Source organism: Cynocephalus volans, chromosome 4 (genome assembly GCF_027409185.1).
Source record: "Cynocephalus volans isolate mCynVol1 chromosome 4, mCynVol1.pri, whole genome shotgun sequence".
Taxonomy (NCBI): Eukaryota; Metazoa; Chordata; class Mammalia; order Dermoptera; family Cynocephalidae; genus Cynocephalus; species Cynocephalus volans.
This window is the reverse complement of record NC_084463.1, coordinates 4,764,891-4,784,267: the sequence shown is the minus strand read 5'-3', so window position 1 is coordinate 4,784,267 and position 19,377 is coordinate 4,764,891. Positions and strand designations below refer to the sequence as shown.

The 19,377-nt window shown below is 39.3% G+C and overlaps 1 protein-coding gene across 1 annotated transcript in view; it reads left to right on the top strand.

The window, feature by feature from the left end:
• The window catches only part of EXPH5 (exophilin 5), a 75,624-nt gene that overhangs the window by 46,576 nt on the left and 9,671 nt on the right, over window positions 1-19,377 (top strand). Inside the window, exons 2-4 of the mRNA XM_063095845.1 lie at window positions 1,086-1,246; window positions 3,594-3,753; window positions 12,751-12,799. Of these exons, the coding sequence (XP_062951915.1) occupies window positions 1,086-1,246; window positions 3,594-3,753; window positions 12,751-12,799 (370 nt within the window). The remainder of the gene's footprint in view (window positions 1-1,085; window positions 1,247-3,593; window positions 3,754-12,750; window positions 12,800-19,377) is intronic.

Sequence of the window (19,377 nt, the reverse complement as noted above, 5' to 3'; positions counted from 1 at the left end):
TGCTTTACAGCAGACCCTGGACAAAGGATAACAGCTTCTGAGTTACATGAAATACTTCCCCAAACAGCAGAACTTCCCAAGCTTGGAACCCAACAGCAAGCCTGACTTCATTAGTGCTATGCAAAACCAACCACTGTACAAGCCTTGGCATCAGGTTCTTCCAACTCCCTTTTCTGCTTTTTTTTTTTTTTTTTAACCTCAGTCCAGGAACGTCTCTCTCTAGATTAAGCACCTCTCATTTCCAAACAGTTCTAGGGTCCTCCTGAAATAGAGCAAAATAATATACTTTGAAAAAAATGAGTCCACAACTGGTGATTTAATTAGGGACTTATAGCACCATTTTCATGTGAAAGAGGATGAAGCAGGAAGGGGCAGAAGAAAAGGAAAAAGCAGTAATGACAAAACATCAGCCTGGTATTCTGAGGGTGTGTGGCAGACGCATTTGTGCCCTGGATTGCTTTTTCTGTTCATCTCCAGTCACACTGTCCTTTGCTACCTGAGCATTAGCCCTGAGCTCGTTCACAAGCTTTTCTGTTTTTGTATTAAAGAATTCCATTATCTAAGACCATTACATTTAACAATTTCTTTTCTTCATGTTGGCTTTTTCTTTGACCACTGGATGGACAAGAATTCTATCTGTTATATTCCCTGTTGAATCTCCATTTTCTATAGGGGACCTCAATAAATATTTAATTGATTAACATTCCTTAATAAACATGTAATGGATTAACAAATGAATGAGTAATCAGAACTAGAATATTCTAGTTTCTACGTGTCATTAGAGCATCTATCATTCAATTGCATTGTTAGGTCAGGTTTTTAGCACGTTGCTCAACCCAGGTTGGCCTCATTGGCTTGATGATTATTTTCTCTACATGCAAAACTTTTAGGTTGTCATGGTATTTAGAAGAATACATCTGAAATATATACTCAGTGGTGAAAAGGAAATTCTGACTAGAGCCAATTTTTTTTTCTAGATTTATAGTTGCTGCTGCTGCTTCATTAGGTAGAATTTAGCCCATCACGTAATTTGCACTAGACGTGAATGAATTTAAAAGTGCATTGATATTTTTGTTTGATTTCAGCAAACTTCAGAAGACAAAGAGAGATATCAGATGGCTTCAAGGAGTGACCGGCGAATGGTTTGAAGAAATTCAAAGAAAAAAGTTTTGCAATGACACAGATGTTAGCCAAATGTTAAAACAACCACTTACATGCAGGCTAAGGAAGGAGATGGCAAAAAATGGTGAGAAAAAAATTTAGATTTAATTTTTTTTTTCTGTTTCTTGTGGTATAGTATTGTAGATAATGGCTCAGTGGATCTCCAATTTTACCAATCCATATTTTAGGACTATTATTATAAGCCACAGTAGTTTAATAGCACAACATACACTAAAAAGAGTGAACCAAAATCTCACTGCAGGAATGTCTTGTGGGGGGTGTGTTTTTAGAATCAGGCAAGATAGTATATTGGTTAGGAACACAACCATTGATGTCAAAAAAGGGCTGGATTCAAATATCCACTCTGTCTCTCTCCATGTGAATCTGTCCAAATTTTTTATTCTCTGTAAACCTCAATTTTCTCATCTTTATATGGGTATAATAGTACCTACCTCATAAGTGGTAGTGAGAATTAAGTAAAATTATGTGTATAAAGTATTAAGCTGTAAGCTGTAAAGTATTAATACAGTAAGCACTTAAATAAGTGGGATAGTGAGGATGATGGAGGAGGAGGAAACAGGAGGGGAGGAATAGAGAAAGGGAGAATCAGGGGAGGCAGGGGGAAGAGGGGAGGGAACATGGTGAGGAGCTGCCACCCTTCTGTTACTTTTTTTTTATTTTTTATTTTATTTATTTATTTTTTTTTTTTAATTTTATTTTGTTGATATACATTGTGGCTGATTATTGCTCCCCATCACCAAAACCTCCCTCCCTTCTCCCTCCCCCCCTGCCCCCCAACAATGTCCTTTCTGTTTGCTTGTCGTATCAACTTCAAGTAATTCTGTTACTTTTGTAAACTGCATATGTGAATTCTTTTTTTTTTTTTTTTTTAAAGATGACCGGTAAGGGGATCTTAACACTTGACTTGGTGCTATCAGCACCACGCTCACCCAGTGAGCTAACTGGCCATCCGTATATGGGATCCGAACCCGTGGCCTGGGTGTTATCAGCACCGCACTCTCCCGAGCGAGCCACGGGCTGGCCCCGTATGTGAATTCTAATAAGTGTCTTCTATGGACATTCTATGTGACTACCAGCATGCACTTAACTTCATCAATTTCTACAAAAATCTGTAAATGGGGATAATAAAACCTGCTTTCACAGTACTATTGTGAAAATAAAAAAGTGCATTAGAAATTATAAAATATTAAAATAGTATAAAGTATCTTTTTACTGATACAAGGTCACATAGGCTGCTTTTGCATATATTACTAACATTAGTAATATCATGAAACATCTAACAATATTTCTAAACTTATATATTGATAATATCTTGCGACTCCCTTAATAAACAAATTTATCTAAAAAGACTCACGGAGCTAGCTGGTTAGCTCACGTGGTTAAAGTATGGTATTGATAACACCAAGGTCAAGGGTTCAGATTCTCACATCAGCCAGCCACCAAAAATAAAAATAAATAAATAAATAATAAATAAATAAAAAGACTCACAGTTCAGATTTTTAAATCAACACCCATGGTGACTTTTCCCTTATCTTGAATTCCTCTAATATTTATAAGATTAGCATGTCCAAAAGTATTATAGTTTTATAGCATTATTTTTATGTTTTGATGGTGCTTTGGAATTTCTAATGCTCATAAGTAAAACTATATATTATCTATACAGATATATTATCCATATATATGCTACATGGATACACATATATAAACCACATATGTAGCAAATACATATACAGAGAGAGATTTTGGAGAGGAATAAGAAACAGTCTAAATGGCTTAATTTCCTTTTCCTTTACTTCAGTATAAAAAGTTTTTATTGTAGTATTTCTCTTTCTGTGCCTGGCTTATTTCACTTAATATAATTTTCTTTAATTATAAGTCCATCCGTGTTGCTACAAAAATCAACTATATTGTATATTGATAAATTAAAATTTTTTTAAAAGTTTTCTACTCCAAAAAAAAAAAAAAAAGTTATGTAGTACCTATCGCGACGGTTTTAAAGTCCTAAAACAAAAATTTCTGAAGGACAGAGTGGTTAAGCAACCTGAGAATTGGATGGGGTCCCTGACCTCCTGGCCTGGGTTTTGGACAGCCCTTGGGAAGACAGGTTGAGGAATATTCACACAGCTGGTGTGAGGGGAGGGCCATTAGACAGAACTCCGATCCACAGTCCATATGGAAAGACTTCCTACTATTTGTGAGGATTTGCTCTGCTTGGCAGAACCATCAGAGGGCACAGAACTCTGAGAAGTGACTCTGACCCCCCAAATTCCTGAAGTCTTCACATTAGGATGCCTGCTCCTTTTCCACACTGCACAGAGGGGCAGAGTGAAGCAACAGTGAACGCTTCATTCTACCAAGCATATTTGCCTGGAAATATTTTAACAATGCAAAATTTTTCCCATTTTTTTTAGATCCAATAGAATTACAAACATCAGGATCTAAAAATTTAATGAATCAGAAAAAGACATCTGTTTCGTCTCGGCTGAGCTTCAGATCATCATTTGCTTCCCTGTTCTCATTCAGAAAACCCGGAAAGGAGACTTTAAAGCTTCAGTCTCCGGGACAGAAAGGGTGAGTTGAACTCAGGTCATGGGACAGCCTATTAGTTATTCAATATCAGAGGCCAGCAGCCTGTTTTGTGCTCAGAATGTTTAATGTTTGTTCTTAGAATTTCAATTCAGATAGTAACAAAAGAAAGAGGACAACCTTTGTCATTCACACAGTGACAAAGTTGTTAAGAAACCATGAAACTTGGCTCACCTGAAATGCAACTTCTGACCGACTGCAGAGGTCCCTGGTGGTGCACTTGGGGAATGATGGGTTAAACATTAGGAAATAGTTCTTGATTTTTTTTTCCACTGCTCCAAGAGCCATGTCAATGCCTTGTCCGGGAAGAAATATTTTAATCCAAACTACTCCGTCTCTGGGGACAATGCATGTCTGTGGTCATAAGGAGAGTTGGGGCATAAAGACTGGATGAGAGTAAATATCAGAGGAGCAAAGAGCATAGAGAAAAACAAGATTCTTAAAGCAGAAAAATGTGTTACTGTCACCAGACATATTGAGGGCACTCGTTCCCATGTGGTTGCCCAGAATTTAAATATAAGGTGAGGAAGGAGAAGCTTTTGGAGCAGTGGAGGCACAGTTCCAGATGATTGCCGGTGAGGTACTGTATAAATCAGTTCATCGGACTCATTATGTAGTTGGATTGTTTTGTGAAAAACAAGCAAGGCTATGCTGACATGCACATAAGCTGACTGCTAAATATTTTCGGTATGTCTTCCTGGTTGCAAAGCTTCCCACCCAGTTAAGGTGTTGGCTTGGCACGTGATGTGTTCCGTGTGCCGGCAAACCATTGAGAGTTTTGCAGCACTGAATAAAAGGTGTTGGAGGTCACTGTAGCTGAAAAACAATAGACAGTGAGCAGCTGGTAGGGCATGTGATGAGGCTCCTGGACTTAGCAGAGCACTGTCCGCCCCTCTTGGGTGGATGGAAGGTTTTTCAGCTCTCACCTGAGGCTGTTTTGAAATAATGAGGAACTGAACAAAATGTAGATTTATGTGACTGTCTCTACCAGAGTCACTTGCAAGAAAATACTCTTCGAATAGGTAAGTTGCTTTTCTTTGTAAAAATGTTTGAGACACTAGTAATTCTCTCACTTGGGGAATTTAAAATTGAGGAGTACTTCCTGCATAGGAAATATTTCTTTTAAGGATAAATATTTCTTTTAAGAAAGAAATATTCCCAGTGTGTGGTATAGGCTTGTGATGTAATTTGTGTTTTAGATGATTTTCTTCAAGGCAGAGTGTTATATAGCTGAACAATGTAACATTAGCAAACTGGGAAAAGTTGAGAAACCTGTTAACTCTATGGGCAAGTTATTTCCAAGTTCGTGTTACAAGTTACAAAGTGGATCGAAGAAGATAAAAGATCTATAATCTGCATTCTGGGTGTCATGTGCTTTGGTTATAGATCAAACTGAAAAAAAAAAATTGAAACTCTTGCAAGATTCTGTTTAGTAAATGTTCTTAGGTAGTAAGATGACTTGCAGCTCTCTTTTAACCAGACAAACTGAAACATATGGCATAGCATGCAGGAATGAAACAAATTTCATATGTGCACTTAGCAGTTTTCAGAATTTTTTATCTTTAAATACATTTTACTTTAAAAACATAAGTGGGAATATTTAACACTTATCTTAATGTTATTATTGATATTGATAAATATTTATTAATTCTGCTGGTACAGAATGTAATGAATGCACTGCTTTTTTCTTCCTAAGAGATTTCAGAATATAAAATGTAAAAGCATGTCCTTTTTATTTTTAAAGTTGAATGTGACCTAAATATCTGGATATATATCCCAAACATGGGGGAGGAAGTATTTTTTAAGAGAGGTATTGTGCTATGGCTGGTAACATAAATTGTGTATCATATATGTTGATTTTAAGAAGCTCTTTAATCTCAGGTAGAACCTAACATTCTTTGGCAGTTTTGCTCTTTCAAAATATAAAATCAACCTTCAAAATACAGACTCTGAATCAGGAGTTCCTACTTGCCTATTAGTACACCGGGAGGGATTGACAAAGGGCCCGGGGAAGCACAGTCATGCAGCAGTCAGGTTTCTACTTGCTGAAGCCATCAAGGGATTGACTTTGTCACAACTGGTGCTTTGGAGAACAGGTCAGCAAAGCAGTTTAATGGATCTTTTGCAAATCAAAGAAAAAGAACCAACCCCTATATGCAAACGACAGCCTTCTGTTCAGCCCTTTTAAAAAAACTTGATTAACAGAGAAATTTCTTTTCCTCTTTTAAGCTTTGGTTTTAACAGAGAAATGACACTGAGTAATGGGTATCCCTCCCCAGAAGAAAACGGGCCTCATCATTTCTCCAGATATACTTGCTCACTTTAAGGCCCGGCCAATACGCGCATGGCATTTTGAAACTTTGAGTTTTCTAAAATCAGTGGATAATATAGTGACTTCATATTTTTACAAAAAGGCAAAAGCATTTACCATTTGTGCTTCATATATGATTTGTTCCTCCTCCCAAACTTATACAATTCCCAAATTATCCCATTATGATTTTAATTTATTTCTATTTGTAAATGATTGACCCCACCCTAACCCCAGGAAAAAAGAAAAGTATTTTCCATTCATGTTTTAATTTATTTATTGCTAGCCTAGCCAATAAATTCAAGAAATGTATTACATATATTTCATGTAGCTTTTCCCCAACATTTTCCTGTAAATCGTGTTTCCTCGTGTCTTATTATGGGGTACCTAGTGCATGTGACATATGGTACACAAACCCCACCACAGAATTTCAGTAACTCCATCATCTCACAGATTCCTTCCACATAGTTCTAAGTATCCAATAGAGTAAGTCGTGAGCTTATACATGCAGTCTTCCTGGCTGCCAAGTAGCGTCTACAATTGTTCATTTCTTGTTCCAGACCCCCCGTTATCCCAGTGATGTCCTCTACACCATAAATAGGTGATGTGCTTTGCTGCCCTCTGTTCCATGCTCCACAGGACTCCACAAGGAAACCACTCCCTGAAAGGAGCCACCTACCCTCATGTCCACACACCTCAAAGCTGTGCAGCCATATGCTACCAATTCATTATGGCAATTTTACGGATGTGGGTTTTTCTCCCTATCCTGTGGTAGTCCCAAGGATTAAGGCAAAGTGAAAATACAAGAGAACTAGTTCATAAGGCACCTGAATAACACGCACAGTTAAATGTAAGGCTGGCTGGTTAGCTCACATGGTTAGAGCATGGTGCTGATAACACCACGGTTGAGAGTTCAGATCCCTGTACCAGCTAGCCACTGAACCCTCCACCCCCGCAAAAAAAAAAAAAAAGCCCCAAGAAAATAAATAAACAAACGTTAAACCACCGCTTTCCTTCAAGGACCATCACAGTACTTAGGATAGAGCTGTGATTGGAATGACAGCTGTTGTCTTGGAGTGAGAGTATGTGTGCCCACCACACTGTTCCTTTAGGGTGATTTTCTTAATTTCAGATGCAAAGATCCACCTGGCTGCTCTTCAGACATGCCCGAATTTGCCTGATCCACAGGGCGTACATGGCTTAGGCAGTCTAGCTGCAACCTCTGTTACGTAAACAAAAAAGGTCAAATACTATTTTGGAAAGTTAAAATGGCAGATCATGTTTTTTCCTGGATTCTGTTTCTCTCTCTCTCCCTCTCTTTCCCCCTCACTCCTTCCAAATGTCCTCCTGTGCCCTCTTCCTCTTTCCTAGTTGAGAGCCTGTGTCCGAGCTGGAAGACACAGGAATCTAAGACACCTAGACTGAAGGAGAATTCAGAGCAAGCAAAATCCTTCTTGGAAATGACCCTTTTGTGATTCCAGGTGTTTCCAGAGAAAAACAGCAGGGTTGTGGTGGCACGAGGGAGAAGCAAGACAGGGGAAGTGGTTTTGAGTTTCGTCCTGGGTGGCCAGTGGTTCCCAGTTGATCTGGTTGACCATTATCAGTATCTCATGAAGCAATTTAAAAGGTAATTTAAATTGGTAAAATTTAAATTGGACAGGTAATCAGGCCCCAGTCCGTGGTTCTGATTCAGAAGGCCTGAAGTAGGGCACGGGGAGCTTTATTTATTTACTTCTAATTCTCCAGGATATTCAGATGCTCATTCAGGTTTGGGAACCACTGCAGTGTAGGTTGCTGCTTTTCCCGCTATAGCAAGGGCCATCAAAATTCCTGGTGTGGGTAATGACAGCCAAGATGACAGCTTCCCTTTGGGTTATTTATCAAGCTTTTATCAGAGTCCTACTCTGGATCAGACACTGCATTTAGTGCTAGAGATAAAAGAGTGAAAATAAAGCAAAATCCCTGCCTGGAGGACTTTGTAATCTACTAGGGAACACCAGATTGCTACGGCCGGGCAGGAGGCACATCTCAGAACTCCTAGGAAGTGCTAGTCACATCATGGTCATCATGGATTTGTATATTTATTATGGAAATTTCCGACAAATGACAGTAAGGAGTTTTGAGAAAGGTATGCTCTTTAAAACTCACACAGGGATACCATGTGGCCTTGCAGCAACCTGAGTAACAGCTGAGTTACTGAGACTGTGGTATAATATTGTGAATGCCATGGTGATGCATGATATTCCTGCCAGGAAAACATATAGGAGGGAGTGCTTAATTTAGACTAGAGGATCCAGAAGTCTCCTTGGAAAGAGAGAGCCAATTTTTGAAGGGGAAATAGTACTGAGCTAGGCAATTAAGATTGTAGAGTCTGCACCAGGCAAAAGGAATGACACAGCAAAGATGCAGAGACTGGAGAAAGCAGGAATTCATCTAGGTCACTGAAGTTCAGTGACCCAGTATAAGGTGAAGACTGGTAAGAGGCAGGGTGGAAGAGGTTGGCGAGGCCAGAACATGGAGACTTTATACAAGCAATGCAATACAAAGGACTTGATTCTGTAGGAAGTGTGGAGCCCTTGACCACTTTTAGAATAATACCATTCTTTTCCACGTTTTATATACATATATATATATGTATATCAGATAAAATCACCCACAACCCACTGATCTGGACAAACCACTAGCATTTTGGCGTATTTCTGTGTGTGTGACTGTGCATGTGGGTATATTTTTTCCATTGATGGTTTTTAAACAGAGAAATGACATAGTCAGATTTTCATTTTAAGAAAGATCACTTTAGCTCAGTGGTTTTCAACCAAGGGTGAGCTTGTCCACCAAAGGACATCTAGCAATGTTTGAAAACATTTTTGATTTTCACAATGGAAGCGGGGATGCTATTGGCATGTAGTGGGTAGAGGCCAGGGATGCTGCTAGACATCCTACCGTGCACACGACAGGCCACCATAACAAAGACATGTCAATGGTGCCACGGCTGAGAAACTGCTCTCACTGTAGCACAAACAATGGATTTGAGGAGGCAAAAGAGGCAGAGAGATCAGGAAAGAGACTATTGAGATGGTGGTGGCCTAAAATACGGTAGAAGCAATGAGCAAGGCAAAGATGGGCAGATTTGTGCAAGATTTCGAGTATAGAAATACGAAAACCTAGTGATCAGACGTGGTGGGTGAGGAGGAAGGAGTGGACATGACTTGGGAAACTAGGTCTGTAATCGTGAACAACATAAGAAGAGCAGATGTGGTGAGGATAAGAATGAATGCATTCACTCATATAGTCAACAAAAACTGCTCGAAGAAGGCCTTTACAGCACTGTGGGACAAAACAGTCTTTGCCTTCATGGGCTTTAGTCTTGTGAGGACAATAAAAAGAAAATAGAGACACAAAGAAGAATAATGCTAGGATGGGGAAGACCCGTAGGCTATGGGAGCATGTACGAGAGGTATGGATCTTAGACTAAGCCCAGGTAGGTCTCCTGGAGAAAATGACATTTGTAATGATTCTTCAAGTATGAGATGGTTATCCAGGCAAAGAGCTGGTAGAAATTTGTTCCAGGCAGAGGAACAATATGTGCATAGGCTCAGAGGTCTATCAAATTCTCTGTGTCAGAAGGAGTATGGGAAGATGAGTTATGAGGCTGGAAAGTATGCAGGGACTAGATCACATAGGGCCTTATGTGGTATCATGAAAAGAATTTCAACTTTCACCTAAACGCAAAGACACAGAAAAGAATTTCAACTTTCACCTAAGAGCAAGTGGAAGTCTGCAGGGAAGTGGCATGATTCAGTTTATACTGATCACTCTAGCTAAAGGATAAAGAATGAATTGGATTAGGATAAAACCCATCGACAGACAGGGTGATTAATATTAATAGTTAAAGGGGTATTGCCGTAATAAAAGCAAGGGATGATGGATGTCTTAACTAGGATAAAGGCAGGGAGATGTAGAGATGTGGATGGATTTGAGGGGGATTTCTGAGTTTAAATCAACAGGATTTGTTGATTGCTTGGACCGGAAAGTATGGAGATGAAAGGAAGATGTGGAGTCTGTTTTGGACAGGTAGGGTCTGAATTGCCTGTGGCCATCCAGGTGGAGCCCCTCAGTGGTTAAAGTGTGCTCCACCAATACCTGGGGGAAAATCATTCAGGGTTCTGGTTGGAAAAGAATATTCTTGAGCCCTATCCTACTCTATCGAATGAGAATTCCTGAATGGCATATGCAAATGTATGGAAAAGAAAATATTTAATGGAGGTGGAATTAACTTGACAAGTCTAGAGTACAGGTACTTGTGGAGGGGAGAAGTGTGGGGAGATGAGGCTCGAAGAGTGAGGTACTGTCTGTGGGATTCACCAGATAAAAGAAAAGCCTTGTGTCATGCTAAGATTTGGGATAATTGTAAGATTGATGAGGTCAAATTTCCATTTTAGGCAGATCTTTCTGCTGGTGGTATGAAGGATGGAGAGGAGTCCAGAAGATAAATTGTGAAAGTTTAATATCAGGCAGAATGATTGGAGATGGAGAAGTGGGGATATACATGATAGATCTCTAAGACCTGGCATCAATAGGACTCATGAGTAAATGCAGAAGAGGAGATATCTTCATATCCTTTGATATGACCAAGTTCTGAGGGCTTTTACCAGCATAGCTTTCATGATACCACTGTTGCTTTTATTCACTCAACAAGTGGAGTCTATTCAAATCAGACACATAAATTAACTTGTAGGAGGGCCTAGGAATAGGTGTAGAGACTCTCTGGTCCACCAAGGCGACTGAGTCCCATACCCTCTTATACCTAAGTCCACGGTGTTACACACGACATGCACACCCTTAGGTGAGTGTGCATCCTTCCATTCCTGCACACTCTCATATCCAGTGGTGCTCTGTCCCGACTGTGCTCCAGACATCCTCTGGTCCTTTAGCCATATCTTCCACCCACCTGCCATTCTCAGAAACCTGCCCACGCTGCTCTCATTCCAAATCTGATGGGTGCCTGGTGAGCTGGTGAGAGTGTTGGGATGTGGGGATACACCGTGAGGGTTGCAGCCCAACAGGGTTCTGGGTCTTTCTTCACAAGCTGGCGTATATTCTTGGCTCCAGGCAAATTGAATCACTTGCCAGTTCCCAACCTTCCTTGCAACGCTCCCATCTCCAAGCTTTTGCTTATGCTGTTTCTCAGCCTCTGGTACTAGTTCAACTGCCATCTTCTTCCTGTCACTTCCCTGTTCATCCCCAGGAAGTGCTTGCTGGCCTTTCTGCATTTTCAGCACATTTTACTTATATCTCTTTGTCCTTATCAAGTCTTAGCTTGTGTTTTGGCTCGTTATGTAGCTAATCTTTTCTATTGTTAAAAGCTCTTAGAAATGGAATCTCTATCTCAGTCATATTTGTTTCCTACAGAGAGCTCGAAGTAGTACATAGCATATAGGAGGAATACAGGCTCAATAAATGTGTACAGAAGAGAAGAATAAAAATATAAGCAGTATCTAACTTCTAGATATTATTTGTAGAGCTAGTATTTCAAAGTACTATGAAGAAATTCATGATATTAATTTCAATTTCTGTTTAAAATCTGAGCTAAATTATAAAATATGCGTGGATATCTTTAAAATATAACATTATTTGGTCTCCCAGGTTTTATGCACAATTTTCATGAACACAAAGCAGCTAGGAGTTTGAATGAAAGTCAGCCATGCCTTGCTACTTTTGACTGATCCGACCTAGTGTTCTCTTAGTGGAGGAGAGAGCCTGATTTATACAGATCTCTGAGTCATTATGGTCTATTAAATCTCGAACCAGAATAAAGGCAGAGCAAAGACTATGGATTTAAAAGATCAAAATCTATCTCTATTTTGGACCTAGGTCTTATAAATTTTTTACCTTCTCACTGAATTTGAGAGAAGAAACATAAATAGTAAAAGCGTACTTGGTCACCTGCAAAATTGTTTCATAATAAGTCAGGCATCTTTATAAAAATAAACATATCGAAGCAATTTTTATAGGGTTTCTTCTTTAAACAACTCTCCTATGGATTATTAACTCTGGTCCTCACTTAATTATCTTTAAAATAAAAATACACAGAGACAGAAAATCTGTTTCCCATTTGCAAGAAGAGTCAGTGCGCTGTACTGGTTAAGGAGAGAGTCAGACAGCCTTTGCCCAACTCTTAAGCTAAGACTCTTAAGCTAAGAGCAGCCACTAACTGTGTACCTTGGGTGGTGTATTCTAACTTCTCTGTACCTCCATCTTCTCTCTGTAAAATGGGAGTAGCCATAATATCCGTCTCACAGGAGTGATGTATGTAAATGAATTAAAATGCATATAAAACATGAGACCAGTACTTGACACAGAGTCAAAACTCAACAAATGTAACTGTTTTTGTTATTAGGTTTCCATGCTGTGCTCAAGTACAAATCCACTATTATGTAATTTGTTCTTGGCCTCCTGAGTGAAAAAGATATATAACATTGATTCTAAACAATCATAGAAAAAGTTTCTGAAATTCTTTTCAGCAATGCACAAACCAAGAAATGTCTTTCTACAAAGCATGAGAAATATATCTCCTCAAGATAAGAACATAGAATGGTAAATGGTCTGTTGATTTTCCTCCTGGTAAAAATTAGGCTTTTCTTCAAAGACATTATTTCAAATTCTTTCCACAGATGCGATGGTCAGGCAGGACCTCCTGCGTCTGTGAGGGGAACCTCGGTGGTAAGTAGCCAGAGAATAACCATTACACTCAGAAATTCGAATTTATGTAATGCCAGGTTGGCTACATATTTAAATAAGATTCCCCTAGGCCTAACTTTAAATTTACTTTAGAAGCTTAGATTTTTTCTCAAGAGTTCAAAGTTCCCCACTCATGGTTGGTTTCCGGCTGGCTGCGGTACTGGCGTGCTCAGGCAGTGGGCTCTGCCAGGGAGGGTTGATCATCGGTTGTACTGAAAGAAGAAACCACTGGTAGATGAAATGCATTTTGCTGGACCAAGTTCACACAAGGGCATTGACCTAGTGTGACCTCCCCCAAAGTCTTAAATTTAAATTTATCAGTGTGTTCACACACTTACAAGACTGAGAAGGTTTAAGTTTTCTGTTATGCTTATTCGTGGTCATAACTTTTGATCTACGCCTGCCTGTGTCTTTCTGTATAATTCGTGTGGTTTTGGAGATGAAACAAAGGTAGAGTTTTGGAAAGGACCTACGAGTGTGCAGGAAGAGGGCAGCAGCATTTTTCAATTTATTATGGCCTTTGCACTTTATTTTCTTTCTTTCTTTCTTTCTTTTTTTTTTTTTTTTTTGCAAAAAGCATGGAGTAGAATTCCATGAGGAGTGCATATAAACAGAGGTCCTTCAAAAACAAAAATGAGTCTCCTTTCTTCTTCAGAGTAATGTACTTTTTCTGGATAATAACACTGAACGTTGTTTCTCACCTCTGTATGATTTAGCCACAGCCATGACAGCAACACCAACAACTGCTACACTCTCATGGAGAATTTATTATCATCCAGGCACTGGACATAGGTCATTTCATTTAATCCCCCAAGAAAACCTATGAAATAGGTACTATTAGTGTTCCCATTTCAAAGATGAAGAAACTGAGGTTTAGAGAATTTAAAGATCATGCTCAAGGTCACAATGGTAAATAGTGGAGTCAGGATTAGAAAACCTGGGTGTCTATAACTCAACAGCCAGAAGTCATAACGTCTGTAGTTCATCAGCCCCTGTTTGCATATGAACCCCAGTTGTTTGCTACCTTCAGAGACTCTCCTTTAATTGAGCAGTGGACTTGAAACGTCCTCCACATCCAGCTTTACTCTCTAAGAAGACGGAACCCTGCACCGGGATGCACATGTACTCTCAATTTTCCCAAGAAAAGTGCTCAGACTGACCTCCTGTTTGAGAGCCGTGGGATCTGAAGCAGATAAAGAACATAAAAAGAAATGCAAATGCCTTGAAATTATAAGACAGTAGAGCTAATTCGGAGTTCTTGGGATTTGAAAATCCAGTCTGAAGATTAATAGATATCTTTCTTTGACCTTCCCGATTGTCCCTTACGTTTCACCATTTCACTGCTCAGAGCCTGTCAATCTAAAAGGGAAGAGCTGGAAAAATAAAAGCCAGTGATTGTTGCTCCCAGTTAACAGCTGTTACAAAAAGTAAGAGAGAGAAAATATCTACTAAAACGAGAGCTCTGTGTGACATGTAGATTTCTATCATTTTTTCATGGAAGTCCTATCCCTTAGCCCACAGAGAGCTGGAAGCTGACCATTGATGCCACAGGGATCCTTGCCAAGACGTGAGGTGATGAACTTCCTTCCCATCACTTGGTTGGCAGCCTGGCAGGATTGGTACAAAGGGGAATCCAGAATTTTACGGGAGGTTGTACTACATTATTAGATGACCTTCCACTCAGAAAAGAAGGAAGCTGCTAGTTAACTCTGCGTAAAATTAAAAGAAGTAAAGCGTTTCAGAAAACATAGAATTTTTAGAGCTGGGGAGAAACATAGAGATCATCTAGCCTAGGGTTTCTCTCAACCTCAGCATTATTGACATTTTGGGCTGAATAATTCTCTGCTGGGGGGATGGGAGCTGGCCTTTTTGTATGTAGGATATTTAGCAGCATCCCTGGTCTCTACCTACTAGATGCCATTACCTCTCCTCCATCCAATTGTGACAATCAAAAATGTCTCCATTGTCAAATGTTCCCTGAGGAACAAGTGGCCTCCGGTTGAGAACCATCTAACAAGTGAGGAATCCAAAGTCAAAGTAGTCACCATCTTTGAGAATAAAGACAAAACTTATGGCCTGGGCCACATGATCACTCTTTATCTCTGAACAAATTCTGCCAGGACCTACTGTTAGGTGATACAGTCAGCTCTGCCCCCCTGGATCACACCTCCCATGTGACCACACTGGGCCCATGTGAGATCCCCAAGGCAGGGGCTGTCTAATTCCCACCTGTGCATCCCGATTGCTAGCACAACCTCAGCACCCAGGAATTGAGTGAAGAAATGAATGGGAGTTGTTAAGCCACGAGGAACATTGGTGGATGTGACCTACTCAGGAAAACAGACACAGAACTGACTTTATCATGATAGCATCGGTGAGCTTAGGCTTTAGCTCTGACAGCTGTTCTGCAGGTTTGGCTGCCCTAGGAATCTCAAATATTCTAAGGTTACTGTGGGACAGAAGGTTTGTTTATCTAGTCATGTCAGAATTGCAGACAATACCAGTAGAGTGGATTGGAGTTGCGTAAAAGGCCTCATTTTTCTCAGCCTATTTTGTGTACCGTGTCTGAGAATGTAACTGAGATCCTGAAAGCCAACGTTTGGAGACTCCAGCGTTTAATCCTGTGGGAACCTTTCTAGCTTGTTGGGCTGCAAGCATCAGCAGAAGTCCTCAGGAAATTCTCCGGAAAAACCACGAAAGAATAGTAACAGCTAATAGTAAGGACTTACTAAGTGCTAGACATCACTCTAAGTGTTTTATAACTATTCATTTGACTCTCACAGCAACCCTATGAGGTAGGTGTTGTTGTGGTTGTTGTTCTTTTTATTTTACCAAGAAATGAAGGTACAGAGAGGTTAAGTCACTTGCTCAAAGTCATATAAAAATTAATGGGCAGAACCAGGATTTGAAACTACGTAGAGCTCATGTGCTTAACCACTGTGCTGTCCCTGCATTCAACATGCTTTTTTGAGTCCTATATTGTAAATTTTTAGTGTCACAATTTCTGTAATAATCTTTACTAGAAATTTTATATATGTAGATTTCTAAGTTGGTGTATTGTAGATCATTTCATAACTGTGCAAAGTATCACGCCACATGCAATGAAGGGTATGGAATGTTTACAACAAGTTTCCTCTCTTCAGAGAGTTTACCGTCTAACTGAAGATATGTACATTAGTAAAATAACAGTAAAAAGCAGCATAGTGGAAAGAACAGGGTTAAGGATCAGATCATATGAGTGTGAGTAGCTGAAGCCACCATACATTATTCATATGACTTAAGTAAGGCACTTACAAGAGACTTAGTTTTCTCATCTGCAAAATGGGAATGATAATCCCTACATAACTCACAAATTTTTTGTAAGGACCCGATGAGAGAGGATATTAAAAAGTATATTGAAAACTGAATAAATGAGTACTTCTGTTCAAATATAAGAAAGTCAGTAAGAAAAGAGTACACAAAAATGTGTTAGAGAAGTCCAGAAGAGGAGAATATTATTGTGCGAAGAGTAGTCTTGGATTTGATATTAATCAATCTCTTATATGCTAAACACCATACTAGGTGCTGGGGATACAAAGAAGAATACTGTGCTTTCTTAGTCATTTTAGAGATTGATCCACGTCCAAGGTCCTGATTCATTTGTCTTTGAATCCTTGGTTTTCTGAATCATGGAGGGGACTGAAATTTGTGGTAGGGAGAAAGGGGAGAAGACTACTGGTAAACTAAAAGTGGGAAGAACGTAAACAGGTTTGAGTATGACATAGCAGAGGTGCATAAAAAATACCACCAGAATTAATTCTACCCAAGAGAGTTGGAGAAAGGCTCACAGAGATGGTGTTATATAAACTGGACTCTATTTTCCAGAAGAAGAAATGGAGAAAGAGCAAAAACCAGAAGCAGAGACATGGAGGCCTAGAAGTATATGACATGACATTTTGGGGAACTGTGCATAGTGAGCTTGGAGCACAGGACATCCATGGAGAGATGGGAGGAAAGGCTTACATCCAAAATTGGAAAAGGAATTTTACACAATTTTGCTGCAAAGTGGTGTTTGAACCTCCTCCTATAGGCCAGAGGTGGGAAATAGACTTCACCTTTTACGGCAACTCCACGCATTATTTTGAGGTGAATTCTGAGTTCAAGACTGAGCCCTGTTGAAGATCAGCATCTGTTCTGGGCCCTGGAGGGATTTACCTCTTTTCTAGGGTGCTTTCCAGCAGCTCTAAGATCTGTATTTAGCTTCAGAGAATGCCTACTGCTAGGATATAGTGCAGTAATAGCATGTTATATACTGTAGTATATTATATACTAGAATATAGTGCTGCAAAACTTGATCAGGACTAGTGAGGTGATTCAGCACGGGCTCTGAAATCCAGCAGACTGGGAGTGAACCTCTCCCTCCACCAGTGTGACCTGAGGCAAATGACCGGACCTCTTGAAACCTCAATTTTCTCAAAGTAGGGATAATAGTAGTACCAACCTCATAGTGTCATTAAAATAACTAAATAAAGTAACCCATATAAAGCCCTTACACATTGCCCAGAATAATCAATGTTTAGTTGCTGCTGCTGCTAACAATAATAATAATAGTAATAATAATATCTCACACATAGCTTAAATACAAGTTGGGTCTACAGATCAGTGAGCGTTTGATCTTCTTTATATATGATACCTACCATTGACTAGCAGTTACTTTTTTTTTTTTTTTAAGATGACCGGAAGGGGATCTTAACCCTTGACTTGGTGTTGTCAGCACCACGCTCTCCCAAGTGAGCCATGGGCCAGCCCTTGCAGTTACTTTTTAAAAACACTTTTATCACTAAAAAAATCCTTGCAGAGTTAAAGTTAAGTATAAGTAAACCCAAGGTGTTTTCTCTTAGCCATGTAATTTACATCTCTATGTTTTGGAATCATCCTGAATATGTTGGGTGAGTAGGGTTGGTCTTGAAGGAGAGGTTTGAGCAGAAATATAATCAAAGGAAATTATACTCAGATCTCTAGATGGTACTAATTCTTCCCATCCTAGAGCGTTTCATCTTTTCAACATGACCCTACAGTTCATGTACTTTTCATTTCACTGTAAATTTTCATTATAAAGGAATGTGATCCAGGAGGTCACAAGGAATGTTCTCTGATCTACATGGAGGAAATTTGAAGTTTGTTTGGATGTTAAAATGGTTGAAAGACAATGATGTTTAGTATTCTCTTTATCAGATATATCTACTCTGCACCAACCATCAAAACTGCAGATTTGGAAAGAATAGATTTATAAGATCTATTCTTATAATTATTTGTGATTAATTGTTATTATCATAAATGAAGAGTTGGAGACACATTAGGCAGGAAACAAAAGAGAACACCTTGATGTACTTTAGAATTAACTTTAACTGATCTATTTCTCAAATGACTAGGTTGAGTTTTTATTACCTTCACTTGGTATCTCACTGTAGTTATGTTTTGCTTCTAATATTTGTTTACTTCCTAATTTCATATTAGTGCATTAAGTTATATCCAATGACTAATAGATTATCATGGGAACATTTCTTCCTTATTAATTAATCTTCTTTGTGAGTAGTCAATTGTGGCTTGCCAATAGAACTGAAAACCACAAGTCAATGAAATTAGGAAGGCTTCTGTAAGAAATAACTGACTTAGACTTTGAGAAAGAAAACAGGCAGGAGGGAAAATACTAGATTGTGAGGAATGGAGAGGTAAGAGAACTGGGTTTTAGAATTGGACAGACCTGTGATGGAAAAATTGAGAAGTTGGAACTTTGGAAAGGTTAGACATTTGGTCTTGGCATTAAAGATGGAAATGTAATGTTGAACATCAAATGGAAAGGATTAAGTTGGGGAGGAAAGGGATTCAAGGGTCAAGGACTGGGTAGCAGAATGAGATGCAAATAATGAGACTGGAAAGGGAAGTGACTGCCAGCCTTGTTCAGGGATGTGCAGGATGTGTGAAAGTGGAGCCATGAGTGACAGAGCCAGTTTGACAGAGGAAATGCAAATGAAGTTTTGGCACAAGAAAGTAAAGATACGGGAGTGGCTCCCAAGGTTATAAAGACAAATTAAAGCTTGAAAGTAGGGCAGTGATTGTATTTGATGAAATCAAGATAAACATTTGCTAGTTAAAAAATAAAAGGAAAACAACTTTACCTCTGTATCATTCTCCTAAATCCTTTAAAACTTGCAATGGTTTTAAAAATTTCTAAGGTCATAACTTTTGGTGCCTTTGTTCCAGAACTACTAGGATTCTACCATTCTAGGTGACCTCTGGGTAAAAACACTTTTTTTCTAAATCCACCAAGTTCACAAACCTGAAGGTCCATTACAAGCTTCAGCTAATAGGCTCCTGATAGAATAGGTACAGCGTTAGGAAATACAAAATCCCAGCCATTGGCGCCATGGAGACAACACTCCCACTCAGGAAAGGTTGATTTCTTTCCTGTCTGCCAGGAACACCCCTCCCACTCCACAACAGATTTGTATAGAGCTGTGTAAGTTGGTTGGACACTTTGGCAGAGAGAGGCTCAGTATCTTGCTTAAAGACTCATAGTT